At 39.8% G+C, this 21313-nt stretch overlaps 1 protein-coding gene across 1 annotated transcript; it reads right to left on the bottom strand.

Annotated features, from left to right (window-relative positions):
* Positions 1–331: 331 nt before the first annotated feature.
* Positions 332–20017, bottom strand: LOC138161825 (zinc finger protein 93-like). Its single transcript, XM_069088790.1, has 5 exons — positions 19887–20017; positions 19394–19470; positions 14579–14705; positions 14188–14283; positions 332–2666 (listed from the first exon to the last, which is right to left on the bottom strand). The coding sequence occupies exons 2-5, from the start codon at positions 19424–19426 to the stop codon at positions 796–798; spliced, it is 2127 nt and encodes a 708-aa protein (XP_068944891.1). The 5' UTR covers positions 19427–19470; positions 19887–20017; the 3' UTR covers positions 332–795.
* Positions 20018–21313: the final 1296 nt, after the last annotated feature.

Genomic DNA, 21313 nt, shown 5'->3' with positions numbered 1-21313 from the left:
TGCTTCTTCACTATGCATCAGTTCATACAAATCTTCCCATACTTCTATGAATTCTTCACATTGGTGATTTCTTATGATGTAGTAATATTTCAGCAATTCATATGTCACAGTTATCCCCCAATGACTTTGTTTTTAGTTCTTTGCTATTAGAGAAAAAGTCCTACTATAAGTATTTTCATAATAATGGGATCTTCCTGCCTTTAAAGTTTTTTTATTGGTGTATCTTATTTTTACATTACCTACATTTCCCATTGTATCCTTTTCCTTCCCCTTCCAAAAGGTTCGGGGTGGAATTGTTCAGTAAAATGACCCAATATATCAAAAAAGTTCAATATATGCACTGCTTTATTTCTTTCTGATCTCCTACTAGTGGTATTATCAAATCAAAGGGTTCTTACAGTTAGTGATTTTTAAAAATAGAATTCCAAATGATTTTTTTCCAGAATGATTGGACCAATTCATAGCTCTGCTAACCACATGTTAATGTACTTGTCTTCCTGAAGCCTTTCAAACACCTATTATTTTGTCTTTTGTCATTGTTGTCAGTTTTAAACGTATGAGATGAAATCACAATTGTTTTCTTGTGTTTCTTTTATTATTGATGATCTGAAACATTTTTCACATGAATGTTGATTGTAAATCTTTTGCAAATTCTTTGTTCATATTCTTTAATCACTGTAAAAGGGGAATATAATTTATTTTTATGTATCAATTCCCTATAAATCTTTTATATCAGATCTTTTTCAGAGACATTCATTTATAAGATTTTCTATACTCATCACATCTAAAAGGTTTCTATCTAGTATGAATTCTCTCATGTCTAGCAAGGGATACAATCCTTCTAAAGGTTTTCCCACATTCATTGCATTCAAAAAAATTTTCTCCACTGTGTATTCTCTTATGTCCATCAAGGTCTTCACAATGGTGAAAAGATTTCTCACATTCACTACATTTAAATGATTTCTCTTCAGTATGAAATCTCTTATGTTTTGTAAGGTCTCCACACTGACGAAAAGATTTTCCACATTCACTACATTCAAAGGGCTTCTCTCCACTATGAATTCTCTTATGGCTGCTAAGGTTTCCGTATTGTTTAAAGCATTTCCCACATTCATTACACTGAAAAGGTTTCTCTCCAGTATGAATTCTCTTATGTGTAGTAAGAGAGTCACTCCTTCTAAAGTATTTTCCACAGTCATCACATTTAAAAGGTTTCTCTCCAGTATGAATTCTCTTGTGTTTAGTAAGGGATTCACTTCTTCTAAAGTATCTCCCACATTCTTTACACTTAAAGGGTTTCTCTCCAGTATGAATTCTATTATGTTTTGTAAGGTATTCATTCCTTCTAAAGGATTCTCCACATTCATTACATTTAAAGGGTTTTTCTCCAGTATGAATTCTCTTATGGTTATTAAGGGATTCACTCCTTCTAAAGGATTCCCCACATTCATCACATTCAAAGGATTTCTCTCCAGTATGAATTACTCTATGTCTATTAAGGTGTCCACGCCCTCTAAAGGATTTCCCACATTCATTACATTTAAAGGGTTTCTCTCCAGTATGAATTCTATAATGATGAGTAAGGAGGGTCCTATAGCTAAAGGATTTCCCACATTCATTACATTTAAATGGTTTCTCACCAGTATGAATTCTTTTATGTCTATCAAGGTTTCTGCAATGACTAAAGTATTTTCCACACTCAATGCATTCAAAGTTTTTCTCTCTAGTATGAATTTTCTTGTGTCTGTAAAGGCTTCTGTAATGACTGAAGAATTTCCCACATTCATTACATTCAAAGGGTTTCTTTCCAGTATTAACTCTTTTTTGTTTGTCAAGGTTTCTACAATGATTAAAGTATTTTCCACGCTCAGTACTTTCAAAGGTTTTCTCTCCAGTATGAATTTTCTTATGTTTGTCAAGGTTTCTGCAGTGCCGAAAGGATTTTCCACATTCACTACATTCAAAGCGTTTCTCTTCAACATGAAATCTTTTAGGTTTGATAAGGGACATACTCCTTCTACAAGATTTCACACATTCATTACATGCAAAAGATTCCTCTCCAGAATGAATTCTCTGATATAAAATATGACTTGATTTGCAGCTGAAGGCTTTTCCACATTCAGTACACTGAAAAAATTTCTCTGTAGCATGAATTGTCAGACAGTTTGTAAGGGATAAGGTATTGCTGAAGATTTTCCCATGCTCATATGCTTTTTCTTCAGTATATTTTCTATAATGCTGCATAAGGTGTGAATGGTAATGGAATGACTTACTGCATTTGTTGTAGTTGCAGAGTTTCTTCTTAGAAAAGATTCTATCTTGTTTACTTTCATCTGAAAAATGTGTAAAGTTCTTTCCACGTTTATCATGTTTACGTCGGCCTTTCCTTGTATGAATCCTTTGTTTTGGAAATGAGCTTGACCCCACATGGAATTCTTTCCCTAATATATGACATTCATTGTCAACAGACTTGGGAGATATTTTCTTGTGGGTGACTGTCACTTGCTGGCATTGTTTTTCATGGTTTTCCTTCTGTTGCTCTAATCTAACAGCACACTGCCAGGCTTCTCCTAACTCAGGTCTTTCATTTGATGACTCTCCCACAAAACTGTCCAGTTTTGGAATTGCCTCTGTTGTTTCACAGCTAATCTTCAGATTGATACACTCTAAAAGAAAGGGGGAAAGTGTTATTATGCATTATTCTCTGTGCCTGAAGAAAGAAAACTGAGACTTATTCAATTCTGTCTCATCTGTTAAAGAAAATGATCAATAATCCAGAATATTTGAAAAGGAGAAGAGGAAGGAACTGATAGAAACAAAGTGGAGAAAGAAAAGAATTATATAGCAGATAAAAGCAAGAGAGGAAAAAAGAAACTAATAATCAAAACTTCAAAGGGAAAGTGAATTCAAAATGGGAGGAAGGAATCAGGGATGAGGAGAAGAGAGCTAGTCAGAACAAGGTTACATAGAAAAAAAGAATAAGATAAAGTAACTGAAGGAACATAATATTATTTTATAGCAAAAAGTAAAAATCATAACTTGAAAGATTATACAGGATAGGTTTTACTTTTAAAACCAGGATAGCATCATATATTTAAAAGATAATCTATTGAGAGAAAACCCAGGAACCAAAGAGGGGAAAGTTGGCAGAGAAAAATTAGGATAAGATCAATGGACAGAAAAACCAAAGGAATTAATAGACAAAGAATTGAATCCCTGGACCCTGTGCACTTGTCATCTTTTTTTATCTCTTTGGGGTACAGGTTTACAAGTGATATCATTATGTCAAAGGATAGGCAAAATTTAGTGACTTTTTGGATATAGTTCGTAATTACTTCCCAGAATGGTTAGATCCATTTGTAGCCCCACTAATAGTACATCATTGTGCCTGCCTTCCTGCAGCCCTTCCAACAACTGTCATTTTCCTTTTTTTTTAATCTGATGGGTGTGAAGTACAACCATAGTTATATCAATTTTTATTGCTCTATTAGTGATTTGGAGCATTTTTGTTATGTTTGTTTATAGCATGAGTTTCTTCCTTTGAGAATGCCTATTCAGATCCATTGACTATTTATTTGGGCATGGCTGTCATGCTTATGTTTGAGTCAGTTTGTTACATATCTTGGATATCAAACCTTTTATCAGAGAAACTTGCTGCAAAGATTTTTCCCCCCAGCAAACTATCCTCTCATTTTAACTGCATTTGGTTTTTTGTGCAAAAACTTTTCAATTTTGTGTAGTCAAAATTGTTAATTTTATTCTCTGTGATCTTCTCTATTCCATATTTGGTCATAAATTCTTCCCGTACCTATAGTTACAAAAAGTATTTTGATGAATAGTGAGCACTCCTCCTGTTCTTTGGGGTCTTTGGATTATTGAACACTTATGTCTTTTGCTTCTGTATTTTACCTAATTTGTTCTATTGATCAACTTTTCTACCTTTTAATCTGTACCAAAAAAGTCTCATGAAAACTACTTTGCAGAATTCTTTGAGATCTATCCTTACTAAGCTTCCCACTCACCCCTGCCCCATTATTTCCTGTGATGATTTTAACCTTTTGTTCCTTTTGATGAGATTTGTTTATTTTTTCCTAGGTATCTAAAAGTAATCTTTCAGGTCATCCTGCTGAAGTGGCTTCCAAAACAAAACAGCTATAGTTCACCCAAATCCTTGTTACCCATCTAGTGAAAACCTGATATTTGCACCCAGACAGATTAATGATCAAGAAATTCAAGCAGAAACTACAGTAAGTGACAACTGTCACTCCAGAACAGCATAAAGACAGCCAACACCCATGGACAAGGGATAAAGGACCCTCCTTGTGTGACCAGAGATACATTTATAGCCTGTAAAGTTCTGTGTTTAGAGTCAGTGAGAGCAGAGAATTCCTCTGAGAAAGCCTTTGGGTAGGGACCCTGGGAACCCAGGGAAGGAGCACTGAGCAGCAACTGTCATGGTATTACAGTACATAGAGAAGGGTAGCCAAGGTCAAGGTTCCTAACCCTCTGTCCTGAGATACCTGAAAGGGCCTTGAAGAACTTACTCTCTCCACTTCTTAGCAGAGAATTGTGTCTCAGATTTGCCTGAAAAAAATTGAGGCCATTTGCAAAGAGCTGTCTGTCTTTTCTTCTTCCTCCTCATCTCATATCACCCTTTTTCAGTCTGCCACTGTCTTCTCCTTCTCCTCTGTCTCACAAGAAGGTTGCCTTTCTCCTTACCAAGCAAATCTCTCTTCATGCGCGAACGATCCAACTCCACCCCATCTCCTTCAGCGGATTGTCCCCCCATCATCACCACCCTCCCACTTATCTTCAATCTCTCCTTCTCTACAGCTTGTTTCCCTACTGCCTACAAACATAGCCACGTCTTCTCCCATCCTCTAAAAACCTCATTTGATCTGCTCACCTCACTTGTTATCATCCCATATTTCTTCTTCCTTAGCCATCTGGAATCAATATTTCCACGTACTGTCCTCTCACTGTCTTCTTAACTCTTTATATTCTGCCTTCTGATCTCATCATTTAACTGAAACTGCTCTCTCTTCAGTTATAAATGATCTCTTACTTGCCAAATCTAATGGCCATTTTTAAAACCTCATACTTCTTGACTTTTCTGCAGTCTTTGAGATCATTGATCACCTCATCCTCTCTGATACTCTCTTCTCTCTGGGTTTCCATTACACTCTTCTCTCCTGGTTTTCCCCCTAGCTATCTTACCACTTGTTCTCAGTCTTCTTCATCCCATTTGCACCTGCTAAAGATGGGTATCCTCCAGAGCTCTGTCTTGGACCCTATTCTCTTTTTCTCTCTACACTACTTAAAGTCAAACTCAGAGACTAAAGCTTAGCATAGTGTTAGAAGTACATAGTGGGCACTTAAGGCTTACTGAAAGCCAGAGATGATTAAATCAAAGAAATCACCAACAAGTAGAAAAAATTACTATAAATCTGACTCCATAACAACTGCAAAGGAATGCATGGATTTTCCACAAGGATTAAATGAATACCTGGAAGAAATGAAACAAGAAATTTAAAATGGAATAGCAGCTCTGGAAAAAAATAATTAGAAGGTATATACCAGCAAAAAGCAAATCTTACTTAAAAACAAAATCTCTGAAAATAGACCAAGTAGAAATCAATGACCCCATGAGACAGCAAGAAATATCAAAACAAAATCAAAAGATTGAAAAAGTAGAAGAAAAGTACAATATTAAATATAAAAAAACCAGCTCACCTGGAAAAAACAGATTAAGGAGAGATCACTTAAGATTTAGACTTCTTGAAAAACATGATTTTTAAAAAAAAACAGATAAATACTATTTCAAGAAATAATAAATTAAATCTGCCCAGGTCTATTAGAGTCAGAGGGCAAAGCAAAAACAGAATGTACCATCATCTCCTGAAAGGAACCCCAGAAATGTCAGAGATAATATCCAAACCTCCTATATCAAAGAAAAAATATTGCAAGTATCCAGAAAGAAGCAATTCAAGTACCACAGAACTACAATCAGGTTCACATTCTACTAAAACTGAGAGTAAATCTCAGAATACAATATTTCAAAAGGAAAGAGAGACAGGTTTACAAGCAAGAATAATTTACCCTGTAAAGCTGCATATAATCCTACCATGGGCAAAATAAACCTTTAATGAAATAATGGACTTTCAGGCATTTCTGATGAAAAAAATCAGAACTAAGTAGGAACTTAAAAGTACAAACACAAGAGTCCAAAGAAAACTGGAAAAAGTAAATTCATCTGAATAACCAGAAAGAACTGTATCATGATACAGTATAACATTTTAATAGGAAGAGAAGAAACAAGTATCTTCTCCAAAGAATGTCTTCAAAAAGTATTGAGTTATTCTTGCTTGTAAATCTGTCTCTCTTTCCTTTTGAAATATTGTCATCAAACTATTTAAAAATGCGCAGAAGAGAACAGAGAAGCAAGACAGCTTGGAAGTAACACGTCAAATTTATTATCTATATTTTAAAATCAAATTACGTAATAAGTGATGTTTCACCTACAATCCTTTTTTTTGTTCTACTTTGTAACTGGAAATGCTCTTTTTTTTTTAGAGTTTATGTTCAGAATTTTAAAAACAAAAAAAAATTAAAAGAGAAAGGAATTTAACCTATGGAAGAAATAAAATGGAGATATAGGGTTTCCTCTGCCTTCACTATGCTGTTGCTATGTGACAATGGATGTGTTTTATATGTAGAATTTCACATTGCACTGTTTGAAGAGAGATGACTCAGAGAAATCCATTTTGATAAAGATGAAGGTTTGGAAACCGAATGTACAGATAAAGGGGAGAAAAAAAGCGGCTGTCCTTGCCGTTTCCTCTTCTTGCACTCTCTTCTACACCCCGAACTCAAATGAAACCGGTCCCTTCAGAATTACCGCTGATCTAATTGTCAGTGAACTTTTCTCAATACTCATCTTTCTTGACACTGACTACTTGACTGACTACTGACACTACCGATCAATCATTCCCTCCTCCTGGATACTCTCTAGTCTCCTGGTTCTCCTCTCATCTGTTCAAATCCTCTCAGTCTTCTCTGCTGGATCTTGATCCCTACTCTGCCTCATTTACTGTGTGTACACCCTAAGGCTCCATCCTAGGTCCCCAAGGACTTACTGTATCCTATACCTGGAACATGCTTTAGACTTGGCCTATGATAATTTGTGCCTGGCATGCTCTCCCTCTTTATCTCTGCTTCTTGGAATAGCTAGTTCCTTTCAAAGTTTAGTTTTCTTTCAAGAATTCTTTACATTATCCAAACAATCTGGTATTGGCTAAGAAATAGAGCTATTCTTCATGCTTCCAAAAGGAATAGATTAAGTATGCAATGCATTATAGTAAATGACCATAGTAATCTACTGTTTGATAAACTCAAAAATCCAAGTCTTTGGGACAAAAATTCATTATTTGACAAAAACTCCTGGGAAAAATGGAAAAGAGTATGGCAGAAACTAGGTATAGACCAACATCACACATTGTATACTAAGAAAACTTCAAAATGGGTACATGAGTTAGACATAAAGGGTGATGCCATAAGCAAATTAGAAGAGCGTGGGATAGTTTACCTGTTATATCTATGGATAAAGGGAGAATTTAGGACCAAACAAGATACAGAGAGAATTACAAAATGTACAATGGATACTTTTTTTTTTTTCATAAAGCAATCGGGGTTAAGTAACTTGCTCAAGGCTATACAGCCAGTTATTTCTGGGTGTGGTGCTGAGTATCTGAGCCCGGATTTGATCCAGGTCATCCCGACACTGGAGCCGGTGCTCTTACTCGCTGAGGGGTTAAGTAACTTGCTCAAGGTTACACGGCCAGGTGTTTCTGGGTGGATGCTAAGTGTCTGAGCCCGGGATTCGATCTCCAGGTCATCACTGGAGCCAGTGCTCTTACTCGCTGTGCTAGATACTTTTGATTATATAAAATTAAAACAGTTCTGCATAAACAAAACCAATGCAACCAAAATTAAAAAGAAAGCAGAAAACTAGGGGGAAAGTTTTTACAGCAAGTGTCTTTGATAAAGGCCTCATTTCTTAAATATAGAGAGAATTTAATCAAATGTATAAGGAATACAAGTCATTCCCTAATTGATAAATGGTCAAATCATATGAACTGATAGTTTTTAGACAAAAAAATCAGATCTATAGTCATATGAAAAAAAATGCTCCAAATCACTATGGATTAGAGAAATTCAATTACCACCTCATACCTACAAGACTGGCTAATATGACAAAAAAGGAAAATGATAAATGTTGGAAGGGATGTGGGAAAACTGACACCAATGCTCTGTTGGTGGAGTTGTGAACTGATCCAACCATTCTGGAGAGCAATTTGGAACTACGCCAAAGAACAATAAAACTTTGCATACTCTCTGATCCAGCAATACCACTACTAGGTCTGTATCCCAAAGAAACTTTTTTTAAAAAAGGAAAAGAGCCTATTTCTTTTTTTAATTAAAACTTTTTAATTTTTATTTTTTGGAGGGGAGAAGGCAGGGCAATTGGGGTTTAGTGACTTGCCCAAGGTCACATGGCTAGTAATTATTAAGTGCCTGAGGCTGGATTTGAACTCAGGTCCTCCTGACCCTAGGGCCGGTGCTCTATTCACTGCACCACTTAGCTGCCCCAAGAAGCTATTTCTAAATATATATATATATATATATATATATATATATACATATACATATATATATATAGCAGCTTTTTTAGCAGTGGCAAAAAATTACACTGTGTACATTACATACAGTAATATTATATGATGAAGAACTGTGAATGACTTAGCTATTCTCAGCAATATAATGATCCAAGACAATCCCAAAGGACTCATGATGATACATGCTATCTGCCTCAAGAGAAAAAACTGATATTGTCTGAATACAGACTAAAGTGTACTTCTCTCTTCTCCCTCTCCTTGCACAAAATGACTAAAATTAAAATGTTTTATGTGACTGTACATGTACAACTTGTATCAGATTGCTTACCATCTCAGAGTGGGAAAGGAGAGGGAAGGAGGGATAGAATTTCGAACTCAAAACTTAAAAAATTAATGAATGTTAAAAATTGTTTTTACATGTAATTGAAGAAAAAATAAAATACTATTTTAAAAAAGAAGTCTTTATAGATTACCCAAGTTGTTACTGTCCCTTCCTCCATTTCCCATGATTTTATATGTCACCTGTATTTAATTATCTGTGAAGCTGTCATATACAGTAGTTCCTTCCTTCAAGGGGAACCATGCTAATTATATATTTCTGGCTCCAGTATCTAGTACAGAGTCTAGCAAAAAGAATGTACTTATTAAATAGTTGCTGTTGCACAAACATTCCAAAGGCATCTCATGGTAGTGGTGAGGAATGTCAGTGATTTAGACACCTGCTGAAGTTCTCCTTCTGCCCAAAGTGGAACCATCAACATTTTCTTCACTTATTTAATAATGTTATCCTTCAAAAACAATGGGCCAGGGTAATGGAATTCTGGATCTGTTCTCAGCAACAAGGAAAATCTGGTTCCTGGAATGGGAATGACTATTCCATCTTAAAATTTATATCAGAGAAGTTGAAAATACCCAGTAAAAGTCCAACATATACCCTAGATTTAGTAAAAGCAGATTTCAAAAGAATTGAGAAAAGAACAGCAGAATCTCATAGAATTCTATAGAGGAAGCAGGCTCAGATGGGTGAGAAAAACCTTAAGAGTCAAATTCTGAAGTTATAAAGATGAACACCATGTACAAGCCTCTTGGGTTCTCTCAGTCTCAGTTTCCTCATCCCTAAAATGGAGATGATAATAATACCTGCAGTAACTTCATCCCAAGGTACTGAAGCTCAACGGGGACAACATATGTAACATGCTCCATCGATTTTAAAACGTGATATAAAAATTGGTTACTATTACTATCATTCCAGCACTGGAAAAAGGTAACTATCCTGATTTCCAAAAGAACTAAGAATGGAATCTCAAACCTATATGCCCATGATCTTGGTCTTCAGTCCTGAAAAAGTCTAAAGTATATTACAAAGGTATGATTAGTGAAAAACCACAGAAAGGAAGCAGTGACCACAAAAGACCAGCTAGCATTGCTTCATCAAGAACAGGGGGAACTAAGATTTTTTCTTTTTTTTTTAAAGAGTAACTCAACTTGTAAGTCAGACAAATGCTGTAGATACCATATGCCTAGGTTTAGCAGAATTTTTGACTAAGTCTCTCATTCTGTTCTTACAGGAAATATGAAGTGTGGATGAGCTGGTAATAAAATTAGGTAGATTTGGAAGTAGTTGAGTAATTGAGTCTAAGTGTAGACATTAATCTGATGAAGTTACATGGGAAGATCTCCAATGAAGTGGTCCGAGGATCTGTCCTTGGTACTGGGCTATTTAACATTTTAATCAGTCATTTAAATAAGGCATGGAATGCTTATCAAGTTTGCCAGTGACTAAACCAGGATGGATAGCAAATTCAGAAACATTTTGAAAAGTCAGAGTTACAAGTCAAATTAAATGAGGCTTGGATTTTGTTTGGTTTCCTTTGATCCAGACAAGTGATTTAAGGTGTATAGGAAACTCCCGAAGTTTCTTTCCTGCCTGGCTATGTTCAAGGGGAAAAACAAAGACTAAAAGTAGGGAGAGAGGCCTTGGGTCTTTCTCACCCCATGAGAGCATGTGGCCCTCTCTCTCTTTTGTGTCTAACTCCTTCCTGCTTGAGATGGAGAAGACTGGAGACAGTTTTAACTCTGTGAACTTCAAAAGGTCAGGAGAGTATGCAAGCAGCACGCTTGGCATTTTTCATTTGAAGTGCAGCTTTAGCTATTTCTCTCCCAACTTATGTGTTCAGTTGACTTTGACACAGCACAGCAGTTGCAGAGATTTACTCTCCTCCATCCTTTAGTCTTACCCCATTTGGAAGTGAACTTGGTGGGTGAGAATAAGCCCATTCTCCCTAGGGATCTGGGGGAGAGAGTATCCCCAGGTGTTGGGGGAAATTTTTCCATTTCTAAAATGGAAATCCCAAAATACTTTCCAAAAGTATTTCCATTTTTACCATAACTTCAAAGTAAATATACTTTTGTAATAGGTAATTGATGCTATTTGGTTAATTCGAACTGAGGCTCTAACTACTGGCAGCCAATCATGGCAGAGAACACAGCAGAATGAAGATATGAACCAACAGCATCACTGGGAGACATAACCAACTCCCTAGGGATGTTCCTAGATCTGATGTAGCTGGTCTCGCTCTTTTGCTACATGTGGGGCTTTGTCCGGAATAAAATCAGGCCCTGTGCATTGTCAGGGACCCTGAGAAGAGATCTGACACCTGAAACTTTAGTTATTGGATACCTCTATTTGCAGGATGTACTAGAGGAAAACTGGCACATTTTTTCTCATCGTTTTAGGATGCGATTATTTATTATCATCTTGTTTTTTTCCAGTGTGTTTAAGTTACAAATCAATTCTTTTGGGGATGATTTTTGTAGTCTTTTCATTTGTTAAAGGTTTAAGTACTGATACTTGCTACATTCTAAACATTGTACGAGTACTGGTTTTGAAGCTAAGGTGAGAAGGGTGGACTTTGTATCACTAAAATGCTGGTGCTGAGCTAAGAGAAACCAAAAACTCTCAGTGAGAAAACAGCCCCAACAAATGCAGATTTGTACCTGCTCCATCTGTGACTTACACTCTTAAGAGAGATGCCTGCAGCAGTGAGGAGTTAATCCTACCTTCAAGACTAGATCTCTCCCTCTCCTATACCATACTGCCTCAACGAGATGAAATGAACCAAGGAAAAAGAGTGTCTTACACTTGGTTTAAAAAGCCAACTGAACATGTGTAAGATGAGGGGCAGGGAAATAGTCAGAACAGCACTTCCTGTGAAGGAGATCTGGAGGTTTTAATGGATTGTGGGTTCCCCAGGGTGATGTGGCAGGCGAGGAAGGTGATGCAATTGTAGGATGCACATGTAGCTAGAAATATGCAGGTGATCTGACTGAAGAGAACACACTGAGGATAATGGGTTCAGCTCTGAGTGCCACCTTTTAAGAGGAGCATTCTTCAGAGGGTGAGGGTCTGGATTACGGCAACATCACCAAAGGACCTGCAATTTATGACCTAGTAGAATTGTCTGAAGGACCTGGAGACCTGAAGTTCAGAGGCGAAGGGCCCCAGGGACAAGACTGCTATTTTCAAGTATCTTAAAGTCTAGCATATAGAAGAAGGATTGTCTCCATAGAGCCCCAGGAGGCAGAATCAGGAATAATGGTCAAAGATGCAAAAAAGAACATCTAGGCTTCCTCTAAGGACCAACATCCTAACTAACAGAGCTCTCCAGAAGTAGAATGGCCTGTGATAGGGGGGATTCTTTTTGAGGTACAGATTATGCTATAAAGAATGGTGGCTCCTTGAGAACAGGGACTTTTTCATTTTTGTCTCTATCCCTGACACCCACCCCAGGCCTAGGCATATAGTAGGCATTTAATAAATGCTTGCCGATTGATGGATTACCATTAAGGTTCATGTTACCCCTGGAATTTTGTTACATAATATAATTATATAATGTACTAACAGATTTTGAAATGATATGTGAAGAATTCAGAGAAAGATTGGAAACCTTTCATGAAATGATGGAGAGTAAAGAAAGTAGAACTAAAAGAATAATAAATGCAGAGGCAAAAGGAGAAGGGAGCACATTCCTGCTCCAGTGGCCAGACCCCACAAAAGCCAGTGACTAGATACAGAATGCCCAGTGGCCAGGCCCACCAGAAGCCAAGACACAACCTGTCTCCAGAGGCCAGTCTTTGACTGTGTCCAATAGACTTCACTGCATTTTGTTTGCAGTCTTGTATGAAATTTACTGAAGTCTTACTGTAAGAAATCTGAAGGGTTACTTTTGAAAACATTCTTTCAGACTTCAATTATTTTACCTTAAGTACTTATTAGCTAAGCACCGTGGAGATACAGACAAATCAAGATAGGCCTTGCTCTCAGAGACCATACACTCTAAATAGGGAAGGAAACACAAAAGAAACGTCAGCTGCAAGGCATGTAAAAAAGCCTAGGATTCAGAGATAGATGGGCTGCAAGGCCCAGGGATCTATAAGTTACACAGGCAGGTTGGATGACTGTGACCAGGGACTGCAAGGGATAGAGGCAGGGCAGAAGGTCAGGCCTGGAAGACCTCAGGAGTCAATGGCAGGCTAAAGGTGAGAGAGCTGTTGACACTCATCTGATCCAAGCCATGTAGCAAGAAAGGAGGTAGGGAAGCCTGGGTCCAGGAAGGGTACTCCTGAGTACAGTCTATTAGTCCTACCATGAAAAGGGGGAAACCCTGACAATGACAGAGAGAAAGATAAACACCTTTGTCTGAAAGTGGATGGAAGAACAAGCAGAAACGTCAGACTACAAATGCCGTGGAAAGAGTCAGAAGACCAAGCAAGTGTCGTGCTGATGTATAGAACGAATATAATGATAAGCCAGATGAGTGTCAAGAGGCTGACAACCAGGATGGACCCTGACGTTTAATTTCATATGAGGACTGGTTCAAGTAAAGGGAGAAGAGGAACCTCGTGTAGGGAACATCATGGCTGTCTTCTAATATGTACAGGGCTGCCGTGTAGAAGAGAGACCGGAGCCCTGCTGCTTGGCCCCACAGGGCAGAGCTCTGGGGAGGAAGAGCTGGTAAACACATCCCACGATGGTGAGCTGCCAGAGGCGGAATGAATGGGCTGCCTTGGAGGTGGTGGGTTCCACCTCAGTGCAAAGGCTGGACACTTGGCAGGAAGCACACAGAATGGGTTCTGCTTCTCTGACTCTTTCATAAAGTCACAGGTTGGATCAGACGGCCTCTGAAGTCCCTTCCAATGCTGAGATCGTGCAATTCTTTCTCCTTTCAGGTCTCAGAGCCTCAGTGGCCCAATAAAAGCAGACGGTGGAGATGACACCTAAGGGCCTTCCTAGATCTACTATTCAGTGGTCCTGGGGAAACTGGATGGTTTTAGTAAAGGAGAATGTACATGAGAACATTCCACCTGGACAGAGGCAAGCCTTCTCCCTGAGCCCGGGAAACTCTGAGGAGTGGAGCTCAGCCAATACTTCAAAGACACTGACCCTGAATGACCAGAGGCCTGCAGCTGTGCCTTGCAGTGACCCTCACCTGCCTGGTTTTCAATCACCCACCTGGAAAGGGGCCTCCTGGGATGGCTCTCTGTGGAATCCATGGAGCTCCTCCTCTCTCCAAATGGGAGATAATACCTGGTTTGTTAACGGCAAGTCCTGCTCAGGGGAAAGAAATGGGAAAGTGCTTTGAACAGTCTCTTTAGGTCCCAGTTTCCTCATCCATAAAATAAAGGTCTGGAATTAGATAATCTCTAGGGTCATGCCTTCCAATGGTAAATTTGGTATCCTAGGAGCCCCAATATGACATGTATTCTAGAATATCCCTGCCCATCAAACCAGCTGAGTCCATGAAAGTGAGGTGAGCACTGGGGACACCACAAAGCCTCTAGTAAATGAGAATGTGAAGCCCCGATGAGCAAATGTGGAGTCAGAAAAGGAAATCTAGCTTTACCCAGGGAGACAAGGTTCCTGTAGTTCTCCAGCATCACATCTTTAAACAGGTTCCTCTGAGCAGAGTCCAGCTGCTTCCATTCCTCCTGGGTGAATTCCACAGCCACATCCTTGAAGGTCACTGATTCCTAAAACAGTAGACATTCCTGCTCATCCAGGGATACGCTCTCACATGGACCTTTTAGCTAGCCATATAAGAAGTATCTCTCATGGCTGTGACACCCTCCTACCTCCTACCTCCAAAAATGTAAGCTAATAAAGGAAAGGGCCATAGTCAAGCAATTAATAAGTGTTTATTAAGAACCTTTGTGCCAGGTACTGTGCTAAGCACCAGGGATACAAAAAGAGGAAAAAAATAGTCCCTGCCCTGAAAGAACTTACAGTCCAGTAGAGTCTCTGCTGTCTTTATGGCAAGCATTTAGGGAGCTATTCCAGCTTATGGAAGGTTTGCATTCTATTGGAGAGAGCACCAGATACACAAATATACCAAAATGTTTGGGATGCAGCCAAAGCAGTCCTTAGGGGAAAATGTATATCTTTAGATACTTTATCAACAAAAGAGAGAAAGATAAATGAATTGGGCATATAATTTTTTTTAGAAGACTAGAAAACAAGCATATTCAAAAACTTCTATACACACAAAAATACAAGGTAATTTTTATGGCAAGGCACTAGCAACTGGACATGGTCAGGAAAGTCTTCATGCTGGGGCTTAGATTCAAAGGAGGACAGGTATTCTAAGAGGTGCAGATGAAAAGGAAGGGCATTCTAGGCATGGAGGATTCCGTGAAAAGGAACAGAAATGGGAGATGGAATGTTGTACATGAGGAACATTAAAAAAAGCAGTTTGACTGGACCAGAGAGTGGGTGGAGGGGGATCCCATCCACTAGGCCTTGGAGAAGTTGTCTGGGATAAGGTAGTGAAGGATTTTTCATGACAAATAAGCTGGTATTTGCTGTGGGGGGGGGGGCAATAGAGAGATACCAGACTCTACTGAACAGAGGAGGGACAGGATCAGAGTGCTGGCTCTACAGTATTATATTCAGAGCTTTGTGGAGAATGTATTGGAGAACTGAGGCAGATCAATTATTAAATTATTGTTCAAAGCTTTAACTAAGTATCAGCTATGTTTTGAATTTTGTAGTCCACTCTGTCAAGTGAGGACCAGAAGAACAATTTAAACAATAACAATATCATCGGAAAGACCAGCAACTCTGAGTGATTTTAGAACTCTGATCAATGCAGTGACTGCTGATGGTGGAAGACGCCCACCTCCTGACAGAGAGGTGAATTCAGAGTACCATTTCCAACATCATTTGTGGACATTCCCCATGAGGGAATTTGTTTTGCTTGGTTATAAGTGGTTTTGTTTCTCTTTCTGAATGAAGATGGAAGCAAGGAGTTGGGAGGGGGAGACAGCAGGTTTTCATGAATAAAAAAATTAAAATGCAGCTTAAAAAAGGTATATTTAACTCTGCAGCACTGAAAGAGCAGTGCTCTGGCATTTAATGTTCTTTACAACTGAGCACTTTGAATCACACATTTTCACTTAGTTTGAAACCTGTTATTCACACCTATACAAAAGTCGTTGGCCTCTACTCAATCTTGCTACTCTGGAAAGATTAAATTAGAAAGTACTCCATTTCCAAAACCACAGACACCAGGGAAGACACCAAAAGCTTTCATAGTGACAGAAATCATAGATGACGGAAATATCTGGAAGCTACCCAGGCTACAGGAAGAATTAAGTCTGCACAGTTTAAGTGGTGCATTTTATAGAGGCTTTTAGAAGCTTATCTGGAAAGACTTTGGGATGACAGGCCAGTGAGCTACGTGATAATTTACTATGCCCTTCAGTGAGTCAACTGAAAGACCAAGGGGACCTTGCTTTGCTTCTCCTTATGATCATTCTTTAAAAAAAATTATCAATTTTTGTTTTTATATCACCTTTACTTCCAAATAAATAGCTCCTCCCTCCCCAATTCAATGAGCCATCCCTCATAATTAAGAATAAACAAGAGGGAAAAAAAGGCAGTTCGGCAAACCAATCAACACATCAGACAAGTCTGACAATATATGCAATATTCCACCAAAAGTTAAAAGAGAAGGAGATTCAAGTCTGACCAGAGGTCAGAGATCTTCTTTCAGATTCAGACACTGAAGCTTCTTACGTCGCCTCTCTGGAAAACAAAGTCCACCATGGTCCCTTTTCAATTCAAACACTTCTTATGAAGGGGAACAAAGAGTCCTGAACTGTCTCCGCACAACAGAATATCTAGGGATAAAAATCCTCAGAAGAAATCCTCTCTCAAAACAACTTGACACTTAAAGAAATCCAGGGTAACAGGAGCCAGCCTGCAAGGTTAGTGACAAGTCGCAAACAGCATCATTCTCTTGATGGAGTCAATATTCTAGAGAACTATCAGCCTTAACCCCAAACTTGAGTCATGTGTATAGGTTAAGACACTCTGTGTGTTACCATGCATTCTTGGGGATGCATTAACCCCACACCCTAAACAAAAATAGAGATAAAATAAAGAAGAAATGGGGGAGGGGCATAGGGAGTCAGAAACAAGTTAGGGCCTGACCCTCAGATGAATCCTATCCAGGTCCCAGGCACTGGGGGAATATGGGCCTACTAGTTTAAGTGAAGCTAAATCAGATTAAAGAATTCTGTTGGTTAAAGGAGGATCGAGCAAAATGACCTCTCCTAAGTATTTGCTAGGGAAAGAAGAGACAGCAGAACCTTTACAAACAGCATCACCTGATAAATAGGTGACCAAATGGAGATTATCGCTGGTGGAGAAACTGGCACTAAAATATGGTGACAGTGACCCCCCCAGAAAATAACAGGAGGCAATATAGAAGCCCTTCTAGCACCAGCCACTCTGGCTCCCCTGTTCTACTCACCACTCATTCTCTCTCTTCATCTTCCTCCATCATTGGCCACAATGTGGTTCAAGCTAGGCCTCATCTTCTCCCTCCCCCATTTCCATCTTTCTCATTATCTAGCTAACATGATTGCAGCTGTGTCTTCAGGCTGTTTCCTCAACCCTCAGATACATTCAAAATGCATGAGATCATACAAAAAGGGTGGCCTAATGATCTGCTTTGCAGCTTGTGGGTAGAACTGTAGTGCTGAGATGGCTTTGCTTCTTCCCTCTATCCAGGCTACTGAGGGCTCCTGGAAATCATCAATCTTCATGCTTTTATTTGTTGGGTTGCCATGATTGTGACTCGTCTACAACACTCCTCTCCCATCTTACTAACATATATTTATGCTACTGGGGAGAGACTCATGAATTCTTCTCCATAGCTCAAAGACTCACTTGAAGAACATGGAGCCCGTTCTGGAGCAGAGGGTAAGCTGCATTTGTCATCATCTTTACCATCATGTACCTTCATTCCCGAGTGCCACCCTTCACCCTGCCTCCATAACTTCAGCATTTGGCACCCATCCTGCCCTTCCCTGTGTCTTTGTTCACTTTGACATCCACAATGTGTCATTAAAAAGTCAAACTGGTCATTGCCATTCCACTCATTCACATCAACTCCACAATGAGCCATCAGATGGCATGGCCACAGCCGGACTCCATCACATGCCACAGCTTTACACCCAAGCCTCTCAAACTGGATGGCCCCATTTCTCACCCCCACTTCTTTTTTGATTAGTTCTCTCACTTTACAAGATCCATTATACCTATTCTGAATCCTCATTGATACCTCAATTGCCCCATCAGCACCTACCAATCAGGAAAAATGCCATCAGTTTCCTCCTAACTTTACTTCCTCTGTGACCTGGTGTCCTTGGTCAACTACTTTAAATATGCTTCAGGTATCATGTCCATCTTCTTCTTTTCAATAATACAGTACCTTCTTAGGTCACTGGCATTTGGTTTTAGCCATAGTGCTGCAGAGATCTCTCTTTTCTCAACAGACCATGGCTCCTACAACTTCCCTCTCATGCCTCTCTCTAGAACAGACATTCCTGCTTCCAATGCCCAAGTAATAATAATGAAGTAAAAAAGTTTATAAAGATATGGAAGTGCTATTATTGAGGAACTGAAGACTAACTCAGCATCACTCACATAGTAGCTGTCTGGGGCAGAATTCAAACTCATATCTTCCTAACTCCAAGTTCAGCACTATGTCGTTGGACCCACCTAGCTGCCCCTCAGAGTTCTGCTCTTTGAAGAGGTGAAAACTGAATACTGTCTGTGTTCTTTATGTTTGTCCACATTCTGGGAACAAGTGAACTCATTCCTACCACTGCCTAAGGTGAACTGTCTGCTACAGTCAACCCAGACTCCATACTGATTCTGAAAGATGCTGTGGTATAACTCTCTCTTCTCCACCACCCAAAACCTAACTATTCCCAATGCCCAACTCCGAGAAGCCTTCAACAAGCTTTATCTGCTAATCTGAGTCCTCACCGGTATCTTTCTTGTAACTCACATAGTACTTTATCTCTTTTATGAACTGATTTGAGTACTTCAACAGTAGACATTATTGGGAACAGCATGAGTAATACATATTAAAGAATTAGTCTTGATCTAGTCTCCACAAAGAAACTCAAAGCTCCTTATTTGAAAGGGCTATCTATTGCCAGCTATGCTATTATTCTGCATCCTTTACAGCATGTAGCTGAGTACCAAATACCGGACATGATTGTCTTGACCAATGAATTGAAGGTTGGAAGAAAAGAAAACTAGAAAAGTAGAAAGCAACAACTCGGTTTCTAATCCATGGGAAAGAGTGGTCTGCTCTAAAAATCAAGGTTTTAGTCATTTCGGTCATGAAGAAACTCCAACTCACCTGAAAGCTGGTTGGAGGCCCAACAGGGACCATTTCCTTCTCCTTTTAGAAAATAACAGAATTCTCAGAAGACAGATCTGGGAAGCAGAGATCAAACATGAATAAGACCAGCACTTTCTTATCACTTCTAGCACCAGAAAGAATTCATGGGACTATGGATCTTGGGCTAGAAAGCATCTGTGCGACCAGAGCACCCCATTCCACACCCCTCCACCCAATTTACAAGTGACAAGACTGAGACTCAGAGAAATTCCATGATTTGCCCAGGGTAAGACAGGCAAGCATTCCAAGGGGAGCCCCTCTCCTGCTGCTTCCAGGACAAAGGAAGCTGAGAAAGACCCACCCTGGCTCTGAGCAGCCAGCGCCCCCATCCCTTCTTTCTCTTCCTCCTCCCAGGCTGAGGCTCAGGGGCAGGAAAAGGGGGGACTTCTGACCAGGTGGGGTCCCCCAAAGGCCGCCTGAGTACCCCAGGAACTGACCAGGTGACACTCACCTAGGAGGGGCAGGTTGCTAAGTGCCTAAGGGAGAATGGATGAAAAGAACTGGAAGTCTCCAGAGACTCTTCCTTCCGGTCGCTCTCCAAGGTACCAGCTGTAGTTCCTACGTGTCCCCACAGCCTCAGGCCTAGGCAGAAAGACCCAGAGCTTTTCCTGGACTTGTGGGAAATGTGGTCCTGAGGCCAGTGGAAGCTTCTGCGCATGCCCACAGACTGTGCAGCTTGAGAAAAGCAGCATTCTCTCTCCCTGCCTCCTACCTCCACCCCCACACCTGAGGTCCCAGCAAGGTCCAGGCTCTAAATACTTTCTGCATTGTATTGTTATTTTATTTTTATTTTTCCCTTTTGTTTTTACCTAGCTTTCATTTCCTTTCATGCACCGCCCCCCCTCCCCCGCCAACTCCCTCCTCCTCCCCCCCCCCCCCAGGATACAGAACTAAACAGGTAAGTAAAACCTAGCAGTCAGCAAAAGCACTCTTATTTGACAGCACGACCACAGCCAATATATACAAGTCCAGGACATCTGTGTCTCCCCCCCCCCCCCCCTCCCAAGTGCTGAAAACCAGCTTATATCTCCTTAGAATTCCTTTGTATTCAGCCGTATTTTAGCTGGGATCCTTATATTTGTGTGTGTGTGTGTGTGTGTGTTCTTGGATGTTTAGACCAAGACAAAATATTTTTTAGAAAAGCCAGGGTTCATCTCAAAACTTCATTAAATATGAAACACCTTTGAAACCCCTCCTCCTCCCCTAAGAATAAGAATGGAAAATGCAGGGGAAAAATACAAAGCAGCAGAATCAGATCCACCCGGGAAAAGGAAAGACCGTGGGACTGTAGCTCTGAATTGCACAGACCCAGGACTGGTGAGTTTTCTCCTCTCGCAACCTTCATCCACACTCCCCTGTGGATATCGATGAAATGCCATCAGGAGAATTAAACGAGATATCACACTTATTGAAGGCAACATTTCAAGTGAAAAACTACATAGTGAGCTAGTTAAAAACTAAGAAGTTGGTCTAAAATATCCCGTGGGCAGGGCTGAAGGAGAATAAGCATTTCTACAGCACCTACTAAGCATCACTTTACAAATATCTGCTAGTAGGTCCTGCATTATTATCCCCATTTTACAGCTGAGTAAACGGAGTCAAACAGAGGTGAAGTGATTGCCCAGGTTCATACAGCTGTTAAGGGTCTGGGGCAGCATTTAAAATCAGGTCTTCCAGAGTTAGACCTTGTGGCTGACTCCAGGTCCAGGGTTCTATCCACTGCACCCCCTAGTGCTTCTACCATGCAACTGCAAGTGGGAAAAAAGTGGGAGGAAGCAGAGAGAGGGTGTTTGTTAAAAGTGTGTCCTGAGTCTCTGGCCTCACTGTCTCCCGGACAAAGACTCCCAGATCTTCCTTTGTGAGCATCCTTGAGAGGTT

This window comes from Petaurus breviceps, unplaced genomic scaffold, assembly GCF_028583685.1.
Source record: "Petaurus breviceps papuanus isolate PSGF00001 unplaced genomic scaffold, PetGlider_PUasm1.0 185, whole genome shotgun sequence".
Lineage (NCBI taxonomy): Eukaryota > Metazoa > Chordata > Mammalia > Diprotodontia > Petauridae > Petaurus > Petaurus breviceps.
This window is presented reverse-complemented; position numbering and strand designations above follow the sequence as displayed.

Coding starts and splice junctions, on each gene's coding strand:
- LOC138161825 (XM_069088790.1), bottom strand. CDS start 19,426: ATGGTCCCTGTTGGGCCTCCAACCAGCTTTCAG. Junction 14,284..14,578: donor CAGGAACCTTGTCTCCCTGG/GTAAAGCTAGAT, acceptor TCCCCTGAGCAG/GACTTGCCGTTAACAAACCA. Junction 2,667..14,187: donor CCCAGGAGGCCCCTTTCCAG/GTGGGTGATTGA, acceptor CCTTTCTTTTAG/AGTGTATCAATCTGAAGATT.